The sequence below is a fragment of the Salvelinus fontinalis genome, chromosome 6 (assembly GCF_029448725.1).
Source record: "Salvelinus fontinalis isolate EN_2023a chromosome 6, ASM2944872v1, whole genome shotgun sequence".
Taxonomy (NCBI): domain Eukaryota; kingdom Metazoa; phylum Chordata; class Actinopteri; order Salmoniformes; family Salmonidae; genus Salvelinus; species Salvelinus fontinalis.
In genome coordinates, this window is record NC_074670.1 from 8,531,584 (window position 1) to 8,546,208 (window position 14,625).

At 43.7% G+C, this 14,625-nt stretch overlaps 1 protein-coding gene across 3 annotated transcripts in view; it reads left to right on the forward strand.

Moving 5' to 3' along the window:
- The window catches only part of LOC129856931 (intermembrane lipid transfer protein VPS13B-like), a 47,004-nt gene that overhangs the window by 13,805 nt on the left and 18,574 nt on the right, over nt 1-14,625 (forward strand). For all 3 annotated transcript variants that reach the window (XM_055924714.1, XM_055924715.1, XM_055924713.1), the window contains exons 5-9: nt 6,699-6,817; nt 7,673-7,919; nt 11,145-11,317; nt 13,292-13,701; nt 14,241-14,417. In XM_055924714.1, the coding sequence (XP_055780689.1) occupies nt 6,699-6,817; nt 7,673-7,919; nt 11,145-11,317; nt 13,292-13,701; nt 14,241-14,417 (1,126 nt within the window). The remainder of the gene's footprint in view (nt 1-6,698; nt 6,818-7,672; nt 7,920-11,144; nt 11,318-13,291; nt 13,702-14,240; nt 14,418-14,625) is intronic.

Below are 14,625 nucleotides of genomic sequence, written 5' to 3' on the forward strand. Positions count from 1 at the left end.
ATTTAACAGGTCAACAACTAATACTACCCACTGATATCTGCCATTTAACAGGTCAACAACTAATACTACCCACTGATATCTGCCATTTAACAGGTCAACAACTAATACTACCCTCTGATATCTGCCATTTAACAGGTCAACAACTAATACTACCCTCTGATATCTGCCATTTAACAGGTCAACAACTAATACTACCCACTGATATCTGCCATTTAACAGGTCAACAACTAATACTACCCACTGATATCTGCCATTTAACAGGTCAACAACTAATACTACCCGCTGTGTTGATATCTGCCATTTAACAGGTCAACAACTAATACTACCCGCTGATATCTGCCATTTAACAGGTCAACAACTAATACTACCCTCTGATATCTGCCATTTAACAGGTCAACAACTAATACTACCCACTGATATCTGCCATTTAACAGGTCAACAACTAATACTACCCGCTGATATCTGCCATTTAACAGGTCAACAACTAATACTACCCGCTGATATCTGCCATTTAACAGGTCAACAACTAATACTACCCGCTGATATCTGCCATTTAACAGGTCAACAACTAATACTACCCTCTGATATCTGCCATTTAACAGGTCAACAACTAATACTACCCGCTGATATCTGCCATTTAACAGGTCAACAACTAATACTACCCACTGATATCTGCCATTTAACAGGTCAACAACTAATACTACCCACTGATATCTGCCATTTAACAGGTCAACAACTAATACTACCCACTGATATCTGCCATTTAACAGGTCAACAACTAATACTACCCACTGATATCTGCCATTTAACAGGTCAACAACTAATACTACCCTCTGATATCTGCCATTTAACAGGTCAACAACTAATACTACCCTCTGATATCTGCCATTTAACAGGTCAACAACTAATACTACCCACTGATATCTGCCATTTAACAGGTCAACAACTAATACTACCCGCTGATATCTGCCATTTAACCAGGTCAACAACTAATACTACCCGCTGTGTTGATATCTGCCATTTAACAGGTCAACAACTAATACTACCCACTGATATCTGCCATTTAACAGGTCAACAACTAATACTACCCACTGATATCTGCCATTTAACAGGTCAACAACTAATACTACCCACTGATATCTGCCATTTAACAGGTCAACAACTAATACTACCCGCTGATATCTGCCATTTAACAGGTCAACAACTAATACTACCCTCTGTGTTGATATCTGCCATTTAACAGGTCAACAACTAATACTACCCGCTGTGTTGATATCTGCCATTTAACAGGTCAACAACTAATACTACCCTCTGATATCTGCCATTTAACCAGGTCAACAACTAATACTACCCTCTGATATCTGCCATTTAACAGGTCAACAACTAATACTACCCTCTGATATCTGCCATTTAACAGGTCAACAACTAATACTACCCGCTGTGTTGATATCTGCCATTTAACAGGTCAACAACTAATACTACCCTCTGATATCTGCCATTTAACAGGTCAACAACTAATACTACCCGTTGTGTTGATATCTGCCATTTAACAGGTCAACAACTAATACTACCCTCTGATATCTGCCATTTAACAGGTCAACAACTAATACTACCCTCTGATATCTGCCATTTAACAGGTCAACAACTAATACTACCCGCTGATATCTGCCATTTAACAGGTCAACAACTAATACTACCCACTGATATCTGCCATTTAACAGGTCAACAACTAATACTACCCGCTGTGTTGATATCTGCCATTTAACAGGTCAACAACTAATACTACCCTCTGATATCTGCCATTTAGGCTGGACATGCTTGCAGACATTGTTTTATGTATGGCTGGTCCTAAGAATCAGACCCACTATACTGGCATTGCAAGAGCCACACAACATTATTCCCTTCCCCCACCCATAGACACAACATTATCCCCTACTACCACCCATAGACCCAACATTATCCCCTACCACCACCCATGACCCAACATTATCTCCTACCACCACCCATAGACCCAACATTATCCCCTACCACCCATAGACCCAACATTATCCCCTATCACCACCCATAAACCCAACATTATCCCCGCACCACCACCCATAGACCCAACATTATCCCCCGTACCACCCATAGACCCAACATTATCCCCTACCACCACCCATAGACCCAACATTATCCCCTACCACCCATAGACACAACATTATACCCTACCACCACCCATAGACACAACATTATCCCCCGTACCACCCATAGACACAACATTACCCCCTACCACCACCCATAAACCCAGCATTATCCCCCGTACCACCCATAGACACACCATTATCCCCCCTACCACGACCCATAGACCCAACATTATCCCCTACCACCACCCATAGACCCAACATTATCCCCCGTACCACCCATAGACCCAACAGTATCCCCTACCACCACCCATAGACCCAACATTATCCCCCTACCACCACCCATAGACCCAACATTATCCCGCGTACCACCCATAGACCCAACATTATCCCCCGTACCACCACCCATAGACCCAACATTATCCCCTACCACCACCCATAGACCCAACATTATCCCCTGTACCACCACCCATAGACTCAACATTGTCCCCCGTACCACCACCCATTGACCCAACATTATCCCCCGTACCACCACCCATTGACCCAACATTATCCCCTACCACCACCCATAGACACACCATTATCCCCCGTACCACCACCCATAGACTCAACATTATCCCCGTACCACCACCCATAGACCCAACATTATCCCCCGTACCACCCATAGACCCAACATTATCCCCTACCACCACCCATAGACCCAACATTATCCCCTACCACCACCCATAGACACAACATTATCCCCCGTACCACCCATAGACACACCATTATCCCCCGTACCACCCATAGACACAACATTACCCCCTACCACCACCCATAAACCCAACATTATCCCCCGTACCACCCATAGACACACCATTATCCCCCCTACCACGACCCATAGACCCAACATTATCCCCTATCACCACCCATAGACCCAACATTATCCCCGTACCACCCATAGACCCAACAGTATCCCCTACCACCACCCATAGACCCAACATTATCCCCCTACCACCACCCATAGACCCAACATTATCCCGCGTACCACCCATAGACCCAACATTATCCCCCGTACCACCACCCATAGACCCAACATTATCCCCTACCACCACCCATAGACCCAACATTATCCCCCGTACCACCACCCATAGACTCAACATTATCCCCCGTACCACCACCCATAGACCCAACAATATCCCCCGTACCACCACCCATTGACCCAACATTATCCCCTACCACCACCCATAGACACACCATTATCCCCCCTACCACCACCCATAGACCCAACATTATCCCCTACCACCACCCATAGACCCAACATTATCCCCTATCACCACCCATAAACCCAACATTATTCCCTACCACCACCCAAAGACCCAACATTATCCCCCGTACCGCCCATAGACCCAACATTATCCCCCGTACCACCACCCATAGACCCAACATTATCCCCCGTACCACCACCCATAGACCCAACATTATCCCGCGTACCACCCATAGACCCAACATTATCCCCCGTACCACCACCCATAGACCCAACTTTATCCCCTACCACCACCCATAGACCCAACATTATCCCCCTACCACCACCCATAGACCCAACATTATCCCGCGTACCACCCATAGACACAACATTATCCCCCGTACCACCACCCATAGACCCAACATTATCCCCTACCACCACCCATAGACCCAACATTATCCCGCGTACCACCCATAGACCCAACATTATCCCCTGTACCACCACCCATAGACCCAACATTATCCCCTGTACCACCACCCATAGACAAAACATGAATAGGGGCCACCCTCCCCCCAATCCTTAACCAATAGGGGTCACCCTCCCCCCAATCCTTAACCAATAGGGGTCACCCTCCCCCCAATCCTTAACCAATAGGGGTCACCCTCCCCCCAATCTTTAACCAATAGGGGTCACCCTTCCCCCAATCTTTAACCAATAGGGGTCACCCTCCCCCCAATCCTTAACCAATAGGGGTCACCCTTCCCCCAATCCTTAACCAATAGGGGTCACTCTCCCCCCAATCCTTAACCAATAGGGGTCACCCTCCCCCCAATCCTTAACCAATAGGGGTCACCCTCCCCCCAATCCTTAACCAATAGGGGTCACCCTCCCCCCAATCCTTAACCAATAGGGGTCACCCTCCCCCCAATCCTTAACCAATAGGGGTCACCCTCCCCCCAATCCTTAACCAATAGGGGTCACCCTCCCCCCAATCCTTAACCAATAGGGGTCACCCTCCCCCCAATCCTTAACCAATAGGGGTCACCCTTCCCCCAATCCTTAACCAATAGGGGTCACCCTCCCCCCAATCCTTAACCAATAGGGGTCACCCTCCCCCCCAATCCTTAACCAATAGGGGTCACCCTCCCCCCAATCCTTAACCAATAGGGGTCACCCTCCCCCCAATCCTTAACCAATAGGGGTCACCCTCCCCCCAATCCTTAACCAATAGGGGTCACCCTCCCCCCAATCCTTAACCAATAGGGTTCACCCTCCCCCCAATCCTCAACCAATAGGGGTCACCCTCCCCCCAATCCTTAACCAATAGGGGTCACCCTCCCCCCAATCCTTAACCAATAGGGGTCACTCTCCCCCCCAATCCTTAACCAATAGGGGTCACCCTCCCCCCAATCCTTAACCAATAGGGGTCACCCTCCCCCCAATCCTTAACCAATAGTGGTCACCCTCCCCCCAATCCTTAACCAATAGGGGTCACCCTCCCCCCAATCCTTAACCAATAGGGGTCACCCTCCCCCCCAATCCTTAACCAATAGGGGTCACCCTCCCCCCAATCCTTAACCAATAGGGGTCACCCTCCCCCCAATCCTTAACCAATAGGGGTCACCCTCCCCCCCAATCCTTAACCAATAGGGGTCACCCTCCCCCCCAATCCTTAACCAATAGGGGTCACCCTCCCCCCAATCCTTAACCAATAGGGGTCACCCTCCCCCCAATCCTTAACCAATAGGGGTCACAACTTTACGCTTAGTGCTCCTAATGTAAATTTAGACTGTAAATCAATCCAGAGTTCAACACATACCAACTCTGGGTGACCCTGGTGTGTGCTTGGGGTGGTGTCTACCAGGAGTGTGTGTTTTGGGTGGTGTCTGGCGGGCGGGCAGTAGGGTCAGAGAGGTCGTCTGTGTCAGGTTACAGAGGGGTGGCAGGACGACCCCAGGCAAAGTCAAGGTTAGGGTTTATTTACAGTAGAGAGGTCTAACCCTCCTATCGTCTGTGTTTACAGTAGAGAGGTCTAACTCTCCTATCATCTGTGTTTACAGTAGAGAGGTCTAACTCTCCTGTCGTCTGTGTTTACAGTAGAGAGGTCTAACTCTCCTATCATCTGTGTTTACTGTAGAGAGGTCTAACTCTCCTATCATCTGTGTTTACTGTAGAGAGGTCTAACTCTCCTATCATCTGTGTTTACAGTAGAGAGGTCTAACTCTCCTATCATGTGTTTACTGTAGAGAGGTCTAACTCTCCTATCATGTGTTTACTGTAGAGAGGTCTAACTCTCCTATCATCTGTGTTTACTGTAGAACGGTCTAACTCTCCTATCATCTGTGTTTACAGTAGAGAGGTCTAACTCTCCTATCATCTGTGTTTACAGTAGAGAGGTCTAACTCTCCTATCATCTGTGTTTACAGTAGAGAGGTCTAACTCTCCTATCATCTGTGTTTACAGTAGAGAGGTCTAACTCTCCTATCATCTGTGTTTACAGTAGAGAGTCTAGCTCTCCTGTCGTCTGTGTTTACAGTAGAGAGGTCTAACTCTCCTATCATCTGTGTTTACTATAGAGAGGTCTAACTCTCCTATCATCTGTGTTTACTGTAGAGAGGTCTAACTCTCCTATCATCTGTGTTTACTGTAGAGAGGTCTAACTCTCCTATCATCTGTGTTTACAGTAGAGAGGTCTAACTCTCCTATCATCTGTGTTTACTGTAGAGAGGTCTAACTCTCCTATCATCTGTGTTTACTGTAGAGAGGTCTAACTCTCCTATCCTCTGTGTTTACTGTAGAGAGGTCTAACTCTCCTATCATCTGTGTTTACTGTAGAGAGGTCTAACTCTCCTATCATCTGTGTTTACAGTAGAGAGCTCTAACTCTCCTATCGTCTGTGTTTACAGTAGAGAGGTGTAACTCTCCTATCATCTGTGTTTACTGTAGAGAGGTCTAACTCTCCTATCATCTGTGTTTACAATAGAGAGGTCTAACTCTCCTATCATCTGTGTTTACAGTAGAGAGGTCTAACTCTCCTATCATCTGTGTTTACAGTAGAGAGGTCTAACTCTCCTATCATCTGTGTTTACTGTAGAGAGGTCTAACTCTCCTATCATCTGTGTTTACTATAGAGAGGTCTAACTCTCCTATCATCTGTGTTTACTATAGAGAGGTCTAACTCTCCTGTCGTCTGTGTTTACTGTAGCCATATGGTCTGTACTGCATGTAGTTGATGTGTAAATGACTATATTCTGTATTCTGTCTGTATATATTGTCTCTTGTTGGCAGCAGCACTTCAGCAGGTCATTCTGGGTCTGAGTAAATGTCCTGAGTAAAGGTGTGTTGTGTTTCAGGTGGTTTTCCTACCAGGGTTTGGCTGTCTCTACATAGACGTAGTCCATCAGGGTGGCACAGTCATCCTAACCCTGGCACCAGAGGGCAGCGTGGACTCTGTCATGAGCCTGCACAACAGGTACCAGTCCTTACATCCCCTAACCTCTAACCCCTAACCTCTAACCCCTAACCTCTAACCCAGCGTGAACTCTGTCATGAGCCTGCACAACAGGTACCAGTCCTTACATCCCCCTAACCTCTAATCCCTATTTTCTAACCCCTAAACTCTAATATCTAACCTCTAATCCCTATTCTCTAACCCCTAAACTCTAATATCTAAGCTCTAATCCCTATTCTCTAACCCCTAAACTCTAATATCTAACCTCTAATCCCTATTCTCTAACCCCTAAACTCTAATATCTAACCTCTAATCCCTATTCTCTAACCCCTAAACTCTAATATCTAACCTCTAATCCCTATGCTTTAACCCCTAAACTCTAATATCTAACCTCTAATCCCTAAGCTCTATCCCCTAACCTCTAACCCATAACCCCTAACCTCTAACCTCTAACCCAGCGTATACTCTGTCATGAGCCTGCACAACAGGTACCAGTCCTTACATCCCCTAACCTCTAACCCCAAACATATAACCCCTAACCTCTAATCCCTAACCCTTAACACCTAACCTTTAACCTCTAACCCGACTACAGGAGAGACAAACAAGACACTATATTTGTATCATAATAAAGTATATAATTTTTGCTTTGTTTTAATGTAATCTATAATTGGTAATGATGAGCAGTTAATTATAACCTGCATCAACAACATTAGCAGGTCATAGTTGACCCTGACAAAGGATGCAGGACATATTCTCTTTCACCACTGGGGGGCGCTGTAACCACCGTTCTGTGTAAACCCCAGCCAGCCCTTTGTTTTATCAACAATAAAACATTTTTTAAAGGATCAACATAACTGATTGATATCTGTCTCTCAGGACGTCCAATCGGAAGCTGGCGTTCAGGGTGTTGCTGAGCGAGGCCAGTGTGTCGCTGAGTGATGACATCACCAGTCGTTCGGGTTCCGTGGAGCTCTTGAGGCTGACTCTGTCCAAACTGCTACTGAACCTGTGTCCTGCACGGCTGGGTGACTCTGGCACGGGGCTGGGTGAAGGAGGCAGGAGGCTGGTCACCGCCGGGATGGGAGAGGCCTGTCTGGTGGAAGTCCACTGTGCCAGCCTGCAGGTGGGTTGACTTTTATAGGTCACCTGACGATTGCTATTTGTAGGTCACCTGACGAAGGCTGTTTATAGGTCACCTGACGAAGGCTATTTATAGGTCACCTGACGAAGGCTACTTATAGGTCACCTGACGAAGGCTATTTATAGGTCACCTGACGAAGGCTGTTTATAGGTCACCTGACGAAGGCTGTTTATAGGTCACCTGACGAAGGCTGTTTATAGGTCACCTGACAAAGGCTGTTTATAGGTCACCTGACGAAGGCTGTTTATAGGTCACCTGACGAAGGCTGTTTATAGGTCACCTGACGAAGGCTGTTTATAGGTCACCCGACGAAGGCTGTTTATAGGTCACCTGACGAAGGCTGTTTATAGGTCACCTGACGAAGGCTGTTTATAGGTCACCTGACGAAGGCTGTTTATAGGTCACCTGACGAAGGCTATTTATAGGTCACCTGGCACAGGCTGTTTCAGCCAAAACATTGTGTCTGCATGAAGAAATAAAGCACAGGAGCAACATGAAGGCTTTTCTTTCTTCATCGACTGTGAAACAATGCAAAACATCTTCTGTAAAATAGAAAACTTAGAAAAGGTACATTTCCTGATTCCGCCATCTAAATATCTTCCTCTGTTCTCTTCCAGCTGGATAACTACAGTATAGATCTACACTATATATATCTATATTAACTAGATATTCCTCTGTTCTCTTCCAGCTGGATAACTACAGTATAGATCTACACTATATATATCTATATTAACTAGATATTCCTCTGTACTCTTCCAGCTGGATAACTACAGTATAGATCTACACTATATATATCTATATTAACTAGATATTCCCCTGTTCTCGTCCAGGTGGATAACTACAGTATAGATCTACACTATATATATATCTATATTAACTAGATATTCCTCTGTTCTCTTCCAGCTGGATAACTACAGTATAGATCTACACTAACTAGATATTCCTCTGTTCTCTTCCAGCTGGATAACTACAGTATAGATCTACACTATATATATCTATATTAACTAGATATTCCTCTGTTCTCTTCCAGCTGGATAACTACAGTATAGATCTACACTATATATATATCTATATTAACTAGATATTCCTCTGTTCTCTTCCAGATGGATAACTGCAGTATATATCTACACTATATATATCTATATTAACTAGATATTCCTCTGTTCTCGTCCAGCTGGATAACTACAGTATCGATCTACACTATATATATCTATATTAACTAGATTTTCCTCTGTTCTCGTCCAGGTGGACAACTACAGTATAGATCTCCACTAACCAGATTATATATATCTATATTAACTACATATTCCTCTGTTCTCGTCCAGGTGGATAACTACAGTATAGATCTACACTATATATATCTATATTAACTAGATATTCCTCTGTTCTCGTCCAGGTGGATAACTACAGTATAGATCTACACTATATATATCTATATTAACTAGATTTTCCTCTGTTCTCGTCCAGGTGGACAACTACAGTATAGATCTCCACTAACCAGATTATATATATCTATATTAACTACATATTCCTCTGTTCTCGTCCAGGTGGATAACTACAGTATAGATCTACACTAACTAGATATTCCTCTGTTCTCGTCCAGGTGGATAACTACAGTATAGAGCTACACTAACTAGATATTCCTCTGTTCTCGTCCAGGTGGATAACTACAGTATAGATCTACGCTAACTAGATATTCCTCTGTTCTCGTCCAGGTGGATAACTACAGTATAGATCTACACTAACTAGATATTCCTCTGTTCTCGTCCAGGTGGATAACTACAGTATAGAGCTACACTAACTAGATATTCCTCTGTTCTCGTCCAGGTGGATAACTACAGTATAGATCTACGCTAACTAGATATTCCTCTGTTCTCGTCCAGGTGGATAACTACAGTATAGATCTACACTAACTAGATATTCCTCTGTTCTTTTCCAGCTGGATAACTACAGTATAGATCTACACTATATATATCTATATTAACTAGATATTCCTCTGTTCTCGTCCAGATGGATATCTACAGTATAGATCTACACTAACTAGATATTCCTCTGTTCTCGTCCAGGTGGACAACTACAGTATAGAGCTACACTAACTAGAGTATATAGATCTATATTAACTAGATTTTCCTCTGTTCTCGTCCAGGTGGACAACTACAGTATAGATCTCCACTAACCAGATTATATATATCTATATTAACTACATATTCCTCTGTTCTCGTCCAGGTGGATAACTACAGTATAGATCTACACTATATATATCTATATTAACTAGATATTCCTCTGTTCTCGTCCAGCTGGATAACTACAGTATAGATCTCCACTAACCAGATTATATATATCTATATTAACTACATATTCCTCTGTTCTCGTCCAGGTGGATAACTACAGTATAGATCTACACTATATATATCTATATTAACTAGATTTTCCTCTGTTCTCGTCCAGGTGGACAACTACAGTATAGATCTCCACTAACCAGATTATATATATCTATATTAACTACATATTCCTCTGTTCTCGTCCAGGTGGATAACTACAGTATAGATCTACACTAACTAGATATTCCTCTGTTCTCGTCCAGGTGGATAACTACAGTATAGAGCTACACTAACTAGATATTCCTCTGTTCTCGTCCAGGTGGATAACTACAGTATAGATCTACGCTAACTAGATATTCCTCTGTTCTCGTCCAGGTGGATAACTACAGTATAGATCTACACTAACTAGATATTCCTCTGTTCTCGTCCAGGTGGATAACTACAGTATAGAGCTACACTAACTAGATATTCCTCTGTTCTCGTCCAGGTGGATAACTACAGTATAGATCTACGCTAACTAGATATTCCTCTGTTCTCGTCCAGGTGGATAACTACAGTATAGATCTACACTAACTAGATATTCCTCTGTTCTTTTCCAGCTGGATAACTACAGTATAGATCTACACTATATATATCTATATTAACTAGATATTCCTCTGTTCTCGTCCAGATGGATATCTACAGTATAGATCTACACTAACTAGATATTCCTCTGTTCTCGTCCAGGTGGACAACTACAGTATAGAGCTACACTAACTAGAGTATATAGATCTATATTAACTAGATATTCCTCTGTTCTCGTCCAGGTGGATAACTACAGTATAGAGCTACACTAACTAGAGTATATAGATCTATAATAACTAGATATTCCTCTGTTCTCGTCCAGGTGGACAACCAGCTGTATAACCGTGCCAGCTTCCACTTCCCGGTGTTGTTGTGCCAGGAGCAGAGTGTGGAGCTTCCCCTCTGGACCAGCGATGCCAACCCCACCACCTCACTACAGGCCCTGGAGGAGTTTAAGGCGTCGTGCTTCCTCCAGCTGGGTCTCACCCTGGACAGGTATAATACCATCACTGTGTTGGCCATGGAAGTAATACCAATATCAGCATACCAACTATACAGCATCAATAATACAGCATCATTAATACAACATCAATACAGCATCATTAATTCAGCATCATTAAAACAGCATCATCAATACAGCATCATTAATACAGCATCATTAATTCAGCATCATTGATTCAGCATCATTAATACAGCATCATTAATTCAGCATCATTGATTCAGCATCATTGATTCAGCATCATTAATACAACATCATTAATACAGCATCATTATTACAGCATCAATACAGCATCATTAATACAGCATCATTATTACAGCATCATTAATACAGCATCATTAATACAGCATCATTTATACAGCATCAATACAACATCATTAATACATCATCATTAATACAGCATCATTATTACAGCATCATTAATACAGCATCATTAATACAGCATCATTAATACAGCATCATCAATACAGCATCAATAATACAGCATCATTAATACAGCATCATTATTACAACATCATTGATACAACATCATTAATACAGCATCATTAATACAGCATCATTAATACAGCATCATTAATACAGCATCATTATTACAGCATCAATACAGCATCATTAATACAGCATCATTAATACAGCATCATTAATACAGCATCATTAATACAGCATCATTATTACAGCATCAATACAGCATCATTAATTCAGCATCATTAATACAGCATCATTATTACAGCATCAATACAGCATCATTAATACAGCATCATCAATACAACATCATTATTACAGCATCATTAATACAGCATCATTAATACAGCATCATTAATACAGCATCATTGATTCAGCATCACTAATACAGCATCATTAATACAGCATCATTAATACATCATTAATACAGCATCATTAATACAGCATCATTAATACAACATCAATACAGCATCATTAATTCAGCATCATTAATACAGCATCATTAATACATCATTAATACAGCATCATTAATACATCATCATTAATACAGCATCATTAATACAGCATCATTAATACAGCATCATTAATACATCATTAATACAGCATCATTAATACATCATTAATACAGCATCATTAATACATCATCATTATTACAGCATCATTAATACAGCATCATTATTACATCATCATTAATACAGCATCATTAATACAGCATCATTATTACATCATCATCAATACAGCATCATTAATACAGCATCAATACAGCATCATTAATACAGCATCATCAGTACAGCATCATTAATACAGCATCATTAATACAGCATCATTAATACAGCATCATTAATACAGCATCATTAATACAGCATCATCAATACAGCATCATTAATACAGCATCAATACAGCATCATTAATACAGCATCAATACAGCATCATCAATACAGCATCATTAATACAGCATCATCAGTACAGCATCATTAATACATCATCATTAATACATCATCATTAATACAGCATCATCAGTACAGCATCATTAATACAGCATCATTAATACAGCATCATTAATACATCATTAATACAGCATCATTAATACATCATCATTATTACAGCATCATTAATACAGCATCATTATTACATCATCATTAATACAGCATCATTAATACAGCATCATTATTACATCATCATCAATACAGCATCATTAATACAGCATCAATACAGCATCATTAATACAGCATCATTAATACAGCATCATTAATACAGCATCATTAATACAGCATCATCAGTACAGCATCATTAATACAGCATCTTTAATACAGCATCATTAATACAGCATCATTAATACAATACAAGGGAAGGTGAGCAGACAGAGCAGATCTCTCCATCATTGTCCCTTGTGAGACACCGTCCAGCCATGTCATGTGTCCCATGTTGGGTCCTGTGGTCCTCTGTTCAATAGCCTGCTGCTGGTTGAGGTAAAGCTGTTCCTGACTGGGGCCTTGTCTTTCCTACAGGGAGGACTACAGTGTGGACCAGCTGACCTTCCACATCAAACCAGCCCGTCTCTACCTAGAGGACACCTTCGTCTACTACATCAAGACTCTGTTTCACACCTACATCCCAGACTCAGCCCTGGCCCCTTCCCCGGGCCCTAACCTCTCAGAGAGCTACGGTGGTCCCTTGCTCCCGGAGACCGTCCTTCAGTCCATCCCAGCCCTGGTGCACCCTCTGAGACTGCAGCGACTGGTCATTCAGCCGGTCAACGTGTTGGTTAGCGTCCACGCCTCTCTGAAGCTCTACATCGCCTCGGACCACACCCCGCTGTCTTTCTCCCTGTTCGACAGAGGACCGCTCTGTACTACAGCCAGACAGCTGATTCACGCACTCACCATGCACTACGCTGCCGGGGCGCTGTTCAGAGCTGGTGAGTGGGAGGGAGTGTGTGTGTGTGTGTGTGTGTGTGTGTGTGTAGGGGTGCCACAGTCAGACTAGTGAAGTTACGTCACATTGTTTCTTGACGTGTGACAGCTTCCCCTCGTCGGCCGGTCCTCAGGGTTAGCAGGTACCTTACTCTAGGGGCCTGTGGGCTGTCCTGACGTCTCTCACTCCCTCTCCCTCTCCATCTTTCGCTCGATCCCTCTCTCTGTTTCTCTCTCTCTCCCTCCCCCTCCCTCCCCCTCTCTCTCCCTCCCTCGCTCCCTCCCCCTCTCCCTCCCCCTCCCTCCCTCCCCCTCTCCCTCCCTCTCTCTCCCTCCCCCTCTCCCTCCCTCTCTCACCCTCTCTCTCCCTCTCTCCCTCCCTCTCTCCCTCCCTCTCTCTCTCCCCCTCTCTCCCTCCCTCACCCTCTCTCCCTCTCTCTCCCTCCCTCCCTCTCTCCCCCCCTCCCCCTCCCTCCCTCTCTCTCTCTTTCTCTCTCCCTCCCTCCCTCCCTCTCTCCCCCTCTCTCACTCTCTCTCTCTCCAGGCTGGGTGGTGGGGTCTCTGGATCTCCTTGGAAGTCCTGCCAGTCTGGTGAGGTCCATCGGTAACGGAGTAGCAGACTTCTTCCGCCTGCCATATGAGGGTTTAACCCGGGGCCCCGGGGCCTTCGTCAGCGGAGTGTCACGAGGAACAACCTCATTCGTCAAACACATCTCTAAAGGTACCATACCACATCTCTAATGGTACCATACCACATCTCTAAAGGCACCATACCACATCTCTAAAGGTACCATACCACATCTCTAAAGGCACCATACCACATCTCTAAAGGTACCATACCACCTCTCTAAAGGCACCATACCACATCTCTAAAGGTACCATACCACATCTCTAATGGTACCATACCACATCTCTAAAGGTACCATACC